General features: G+C 42.0%; 1 protein-coding gene across 1 annotated transcript in view; it reads right to left on the bottom strand.

Moving 5' to 3' along the window:
- Positions 1-2135: 2135 nt before the first annotated feature.
- Positions 2136-8164, bottom strand: part of LOC104538140 (calcium/calmodulin-dependent protein kinase type II subunit gamma) — a gene marked incomplete at its 3' end in the record, with an annotated part of 82688 nt that continues 76659 nt past the window's right edge. The window contains exons 9-12 of the mRNA XM_010181233.1: positions 7901-7995; positions 5194-5316; positions 2823-2906; positions 2136-2178 (exon numbers count right to left, since the gene is read on the bottom strand). Of these exons, the coding sequence (XP_010179535.1) occupies positions 2136-2178; positions 2823-2906; positions 5194-5316; positions 7901-7995 (345 nt within the window). The remainder of the gene's footprint in view (positions 2179-2822; positions 2907-5193; positions 5317-7900; positions 7996-8164) is intronic.

Here is an 8164-nt window from a genome sequence, read left to right as displayed (position 1 = left end):
AGGGAAAGAAACAAGAACTATTTCAGAACTTTTCAAGCACAGCAAGATGACCTGTCATGATAGGAAAAGTCTGAGCTCTACCCAAAGTTCCCATATGGACTTTCTAATGTTTTACTTTCAATGAGCATGCACTTATTCCTCAGTTCTGGATTTCTGTGTTTCAACAGCAGCAATTAAAAAACCTAAGTAAATTTTAAAAAAATAAAAACTTAAAAAGTCAAGTTCATATTACACACAGTCCTGCAAAGAAAACAAGAGCAGCTGATCTCCCCACTTTCAAAACACATCAAAATATTAGGAATAGCTACCATCTGCAGAGGCTATAAATGCTTTGTGTCTACATTCACAACATTTCTTTCTGGATAGCTTTTCAGAGTGTCTCATTACCTGGGATCACAGCTTATATTCAAAGCAGAACACAGTGATACCAAGAACTCTGCACTCACTATGGGCCACCTAGGATTTCCTTTTCTTCAGCTGTTAACTGAAGCGGATCCAGCAGCTTCAGCCCTTGAGACAGAGAAGAATGAGCAGAGCAAGTCTTTTCCTCTTCGATACTAGCTCAGGGAATAAGTGGATGTATAGGTCACACACCATTAAGGAGAACCCTTCTCTCAGGCATTTCATGTACTAAGAATCTGAGCCACAAGAGATTTTCTTACTCAAGCACTTCTGCAGCTTCATTAGAAGTGACAACATTTGCAGACTAAAAATGAATCTAAAACTGCTATTTAAAAAAAAATAAAACCCCTGACTATTTCAGAATCATCAATTAAGTAAAATAAAAACTAGCTGTGTGAATAGATCAAAAACCATTCACACCAGCAGAAAGCCCAAGAAAATGTTGAGTTTTGTACAGCCCTGTGGAAGCCTCGCTGCTGTGCCATAGCTCCTCAAATGGTTATTTCAGAATCATTCTCAGAAAACAATGTATAATTTTAAAATCCTTTAATAGCACAATCCTGGGACCGGTGAATGGAGAAAATTATTCTGTACCTTTAAGGCCAAACTATCAGAAATGCAGTAAGGCAGTAAGGAGAAATTGCTGTAGCCACAAGTAGTCCTGACATATTGGCACAGGCTCACATGAAAGCAAGAACCAAGGAAAAACCATTCTGAATTTGCTGAGGATCATCCCTTATTTGTAGCTTGATTTCACATGTTGGTTGGTTTTTTTTTCAAATCATCACACAGGAGGCTAAAAATGCTGCCCTGATTTCACAGAAGAATGTATGCATGAATGCAAACTTTGAATGCTGGGATGATAATTTCACAGAGGTTTTCATTCCAACTAGAAGTTTACTGTAACATCACCCAGAACAGAAGTATTGGTATCCACTATTAGCAAATGGTCAGATGAAATTAATACATTTCCATGTCATTCATCATCACTTATAACCCATATAGCAGACTTTCACTTGAAAGTAACTGCAGTCAGGTGCAATAAAAAAAATATGATTCATGCATTCAATGGTTGCCCCTTTTAAAAGGGAAAAAATGGCATAGAGGGCAAAGCAAACAATCCCATAAACCACAAGCACTTGCAAAAAGACATTTTCCACCCAAATGGAAATGAATAGAGAGATAAGACTGCATCACCTAGATATGCTGAGCCAAGACAATCATCTTCCAAAAAGCACTGATTTGCATGTTGAGATTTGCATTTTCAGTAAGTGCACTATGTAATGCAGTTGGGTGGGAGCCAAACTACCAGTTATTAAGCTTAAAAGGATGAAAACCACTTTTGAGACTCCAAGACGGAAAACTAACAGCTAGATGCTTCAGACCCATTTTAGATAAGTCAAAGTCATACAATACAAAAATAGCTCCTGCCTCTTTTTTCACCAATATGATTACTTGCTCTGTATTCCTGCCTCAGGTCTTAAGGAATCACTGCTACCTAGTAAGAGTTCTTGACACTCAGCTTCAAATGGGAATGATAACAAATGCCAGCCAGAATTTCCCAAAAATAACTTGATAACAAAATATCATGAGAGGATAGTGGCAGCATTACACCATGATGAATTATGAATATGTTTCCTCCCCTCCTACTCAATCCAATGATGGTTAAAATATCCCCTGATTCACACATACAAAACAAAACCAAGGAAGGGATGGGAACAGTGAGAACTTACCTGAAAAATTTCGAGACACAAGCATTGTCGTGAGGATTGCACCCTGTGGGGAAGAGAAAGCAGGGATAACAGACAGCATCACTCACTTCAGAAAGGGGCTGGGCTGACCCATGGAGAACTCAGTGCATCAGGTGCCAAAACAGAGGTATCCCAGAGCTACCCTGGGAAGCCCTAGTGTATCCAGGATTCCCACATGTGGCTGTTGGACCTGACACGGGACTGCTCAGACTCCTGCCTTTCAAGAGGCCAGGCAGGATGGCTTGGGAAATCTAAAATGACACTAACAGTTATGTTTACACACACAGTTGCTTCCTGACTTTCAGATAGCAGGCTACAGGCTTTGGCCTAGCTGCAGGCAACTGATACACCATTACTGGGAGGCAGGGAGTGACCAGAGCTAAAAGCCCCAGAACCTAAGAACTAGTTGCTCTATTTCAACTCTTCTGCAGGAAGTAGAAGGAGTGATTATGTAGCAGAAGAGGAGTGGGAAACTTACAGCTTTGGAGAAAGAAACTACCCTATAGCTCCTCAATGCACTTCTTTAGTACCCTGTACTGGAGGACTACATAAGGTAGTGCTCACTAATGTTAGTGAGCTAATTGTAAAAGAAATACTGTTGCTAGGAAGGCATTAACCTCAAATTTAGAAGACTAAAAACAAACTTAAGGCAAACTAATGTATACTTACCTTTAGCTTTCTTCTGGCATTGAACTTTCTCAAGCATTCCACAGTCTCCTGTCTGTGCATCATTGAAGCAACAGTGGATCGTTGCTGAAAAACAGGAAAACCAAAAGATCAAGAACATGGCCTAACCAAATCAGCCAGGGTGTTCTCCTCAGTTGTACACAACCACTCATGTGAGCAGACATGGCCAAGCCTCTCACCACTGCATGGCTGCAAAACACTGCAGCTGGTTCACAACTTAAGAACTTCCCAGTACAGCAAGACATGTTAAGTCAAAGTTGGCTATTACAAGACTATGCCTAAGAAATTCTGACTTAGGTACAGGTAAGAATCAATGCTCCCTGTCTCAGACACACAAATGGATCAAGACAGTAAGAAGACAAAGGCAAATGAAAAAGCATACCCATGGGGAACCGAGTTAAAAGAAAAATTCTGGGTTGCATTAGTTACAGCTCTAAGGGGAAATTCCCAGCAGTAAGTGAATATAAGCAAGCAGTAACCTTCCTGGACATGGCAACTTCATGACTGTAAGTGCTTGACTAGCAGAGGCCTCGGCATCTTTGCATCAGTTTTGCAGAAATAGATTTTCAGTGTGCAAGAGGAAAGATCATGTAGCTCTGTTGTACCAATGCAAAAGTATGAGCATAACCTCTAGCCAGTGATGCACACCTGTCACCCACAAAGAACTGGGATCCCAGCAGCTGCAAAAAGAGAACTTCCCAGAAGCATTACCAGTCATTGACAGCACATGAGGAAACCAGAGACTGGAGCTGCCAGGCATTTAGAGCACATGAGGAAGCCAGAGACTAACGCCAAAGTAGCTGTTGCTCTTGCATAAAGCTACAAGCTTGAATTCCCTTTACAAGGACAGTGAATGAATTACTAACTTGGCAGATCAGAGTGTACAAACCCTCCATTACTTTTCTCCTGCTTGGAAAAAAATCTGCAATACCCAAAAGAACAGTAAACCATGCTCACATTCAGCTCATTTCATGAGAAGTCTCTGCTTTGATCTTGTCAGCAAAGCTAGTCACCTGCTGCAGTACACACAGCAGTGTGGAGGGAGAATGTAGCTAAACTGTCCTCTTCAACAACTTTGATGGTCACTGTTCATTCAGCCTCCTTAGGAGTGACAGTGATCTCCAGTTGTTCAATGTGGGCTTAAAAGAGCCAAGACGTGTACCTCAGAAGTTCAGTGATGCTAAGAAACTCAGTGTCCCAAATAAACTGTTAAGATTTCCTACCACATTTACTTCAGAGGAGCAATACACCTTCAGAATGAAAAATGTACGTTGCACACAGAGACTGCAGAGCAAATGGTAACAACAGACTCAACAGGAGGCAGTTTGGGTGAGAGGCTGAAATGGGTGTGAAGTGAAATCAAACTCCCCATAACTCAGAGAAGGAAAGCCTCTCTTGATGCCACAGGGAGCGTGCTATTGTAATATGTACAGCTTTGGTTACAGGCATTGTAATATACAGGAACTGCTATTGATTACAAGCATGCAAGGAGAAAAAAAACAATACAGAGATGTAAAGTATCAGCTGGTGTGAAGTTCTGTCTTCCAACGAACTTGCGTCACTTTACAGCAGACACTACACTCCTGTTACACAGATGTTCACAGAGGTTAAGTTTGAATTGCAAATTTATTGTTTTGCGGTGGAAGGAAAAAACCACTACAGATTCTCAAAAAAAATGAGTGAAGGAACACTCTGGAGACATCCTAGAAAGCAAAAGTATGCTATGGTATTACAAGAGCATCTGGTTAGACTTAGGTGGAACTATTTCATCCTGCAGAGATAAAAGTGCACTATTGCCGTCCTCCCCTACGCCCACTCCCAGCTGCATTCAGGGATTTCCTTGCCAACTTTGCAAAGGATGACAAATACCCATGTGTGGGGTCTGGCAAGTAGGAAACTACATACACAGAACAGCAAAGGATTTTTCGCTGATTTCAGGTTTACAGCCAATTAAGCTGCAGCAGAGGAGAAATGTTCCAACATTGCAAAGATTCAATGCAAGAAATTGAAGCAGAGATGAAGAACAAAATAATCCTAAAATATTTTGTCCGATGCCAAACTCCAATTGACATTTTAGGATCACACGGATTCAAGATGTGGGGAAAACCAGAAACCACAGACGTTCACAAGGCTTCTAAAAAAAAAACAAGGGATTTATTTTTTCCATACAGCAGCAATAAAAGCACCACAGCACGACAAAGTTGGCTTGTTGAAGGTCAGCCTCCAAAAAAACCCCAAACAAACCACATTTTGAAATATTTAAAATATCCTGGGCTCTTCTGCAGCTACGTCTTCTTGACATGTCAGTTCAAGGTAAACCACAACTCAATCAGTAATAGAGGAAAACACTTACGCAGACCCATGGATGTTTGAGAGCCTGGTCAGCTGTGATGCGCTTTGCTGGATTTATCGTCAGCATCTGGTTGATCAAATTCTTTGCTTCGGGAGTCACAGTGTCCCACTCAGGTGATGGGAACTGAAAAAGGAAGAAAGAACAGATGATGAACTGAGAATATATTCTACTAGCAGAAGAGATCTTCCCTCCTACACAGCTGAATTCCAGCTGTTGCCCTTTTGATACCAGGGGTAACACAGTTGCAAAACATCAATTCTTGTGAAAGCTCACGCTGAACAAAAATCATACAGAATCCAGCAAGCGAATGGTACCAGACAGCATGACACACCTGTACCATTCACCAGACACAGGCAGGAAGATTAACAGTTTAAAAGCCTTTTAGGAATCACTCAGACCTTTGAATTTCTCTCACACTCAGCATTCAAAAAAGTAAAGTCACAGATCTTTTTAATGGAGTTCTGACATGAAAAACACAAGCGCTGGCTCTTTTACCCCACCTTGCTCTTTCTCCAGCATGCTAAAAAGCTGTAAAAGCATTATGCAAAATCACAAACACTGAGCTACAGCAAAACCTTGTGAAAGTGAAAACCACTAACAGAGAACATCTCACCAGGTGCACATTCCCCATCATAAAGCACAATATGCTGGAACAGTACCGGTCACTTAGGTGCAGCAACCCACCAGCAAGTTGATAGCAAGCATCTACCATACCAGAAATCATTACTTGGGGAGCAAAAGAGGTGTAATACTGGATGGGAATACAGAAGCATGGAAACCAAGAAAAAAAATCTCAAGTTGTTGATCATCCACGATGGGTGACTGCTCTCTCCTGTAATTCCAGTGATGATAAAGATGAGATAGTTACACCATTCTCCAGATGCTTGCATGTGGTATAGATGCTGAGATTAAATGAAGTATGTCTCACTCATATGAATCTACTGTACAAATACAAGGGAACTCGAGAACACAAAGATAAATGTGCTGTTGAGATAAAAGTCCCCTGTCTTTAAGACAGGGAAAGACTGATCTATCCCATGAATATTTCCTTACAGCACTACAACACTTCGAAAAAGTTTATCCCATCCCTCTTCTCCTGCATTTTGTGCTTTGCTCAATTGGGTCATCAAAAAAACACCCGCCACATTTGATCTGCATATAATCTTATTTCTGCATTCTCAAGCATTAGCAAGGCATCATACAATTTGTTCTGCAAGCACTGCAGGAGACAACTAAAAAATATGATACTGAGCTTTCAGCCAGGACACTTTCAACCCACTCCAACTCTGAAGTATTCATGGTAATGCCTTGCAAAATCCTTACCCAACAGCACAAAGCCCAAGTGTGAGTTGCCACTTCCTCTATGGTCAAGAGACAACAGACTAGTCCAGTGCACACTTGGTGCTGGGGTAAGGACACCAGGGGCAGGTATGCCAGTAAAACTTGCCAGACAAAACAGGGAGGATATCTGGACTTGTTCATTATAGGTAAGAATTCAAAACCAACAGATAGATAGGAGGCATCAGGCACTTCACTCCTCATGACTTACAGAAAGAGTTAGACATTTAAAAACCCCTGAAATGCTTTGAAAATGCCAACTGATATAACTAACACAAAAACACTTCTAATGAGAACAAGCAACACAGAAACAAGAGAGGCAAGAAGGCAAGAAAAGAACACAAGTCCATTTGAGGCTACCAAGTACAAAGACATCGCTTTCTTTTCAATCAGGAAGCCACTGAGCCAGGACACGGGGTTAGGCAGACCTAACCAGTACAGCCACTCTCATGGTCTCAGGCACAGATGTGGGAGGCAACTGGCATCCAGCAGAACCCTTGCAACTCTCACTTTTTTTTTTTTTTAATACAAACCATAAGATAGCCTACAAAATGAACTTCCCAACTTTCTCTTGATATTCATGGCCACAGCCTTTGAGCTAGGTTTTCCAGGAATTCCTTCTTCTCTCCCGAGCTGCTCCTTTCATAGAAGGATTTATGCAAAACATTCAAGCTGTGGTACCCAAACAACACTTTATACCACCTTTGCTTCCCAGTACTAACCTCCTTGCTATTACTCTCCTTAAGGCACTTCTTACACCTCAGTTTTGCCATGCTGTGAGAACTGCTCCATGAACTGCTTGGCTTTTTACCAGAGCTTCCAACCCATCATGCTGATCCCCACCACAAAGCCACCCCTCCAAAGGCCCTTGACATTCACTCTTCTCACTGGGTTCCACATTTTCCATGACTGGAATAAATTCCACTGTGGCACTGAGGAGACCAGAAGCCATAATTTAAGCAGTTATTCCACAGAATACTCCCCCACACTTACAGTCAGGCCTTGATAAAGACAGGGTCCCTCATTCTACCTTCCCTGTGCTCCCCTGCAAGAGTTAGCATTGGCTACATCTGCAGCACTTTGTGGTAATGCAGTAGAAGACACCATTTCCCACCATCTGCATTTCCAGCTCTGCATTTCCCTAATGACCAGCAACGTCTCGGTGCCCACTGTGGTGCTTTCCACATAACCTTTCAGTAGCCCCAAATAGGACTGTATCCCAGGCAGTGAAGACAACGAGGTGTATGAACACGCCAAACATCGCTTTGCACAGTAGCTTGGGGCCTGCTGCTGGACACCAAGTCAGATAGTGCCATGTTTTGGATGGCTTCTACACCCATGCAGGTACTCAGCAAGAAAGTGCCCTTACGTCATAGGCTCCGGCTTTGATCTGCTGATAGAGTTTGTGCTGATCTTCATCCCAAAAGGGAGGGTACCCCACTAGTAATATGTACAGAATCACTCCTGGGAGGGAGAGACACAGATACACTATGGTTAGGCTAATACGCCAATTATTCCTTCAGCCCCTCTTCCTTCCCTCTTGATAGTCCCCTAGGCAATGACTGCTCTGCATCTTCATTTGCCATTATATTTAGCCTTCCACAGTAAAAACAAAGTTCAAACCTCTCCTCTG

Source organism: Mesitornis unicolor, unplaced genomic scaffold, assembly GCF_000695765.1.
Source record: "Mesitornis unicolor isolate BGI_N332 unplaced genomic scaffold, ASM69576v1 scaffold613, whole genome shotgun sequence".
Classification (NCBI taxonomy): Eukaryota; Metazoa; Chordata; class Aves; order Mesitornithiformes; family Mesitornithidae; genus Mesitornis; species Mesitornis unicolor.
This window is presented reverse-complemented; position numbering and strand designations above follow the sequence as displayed.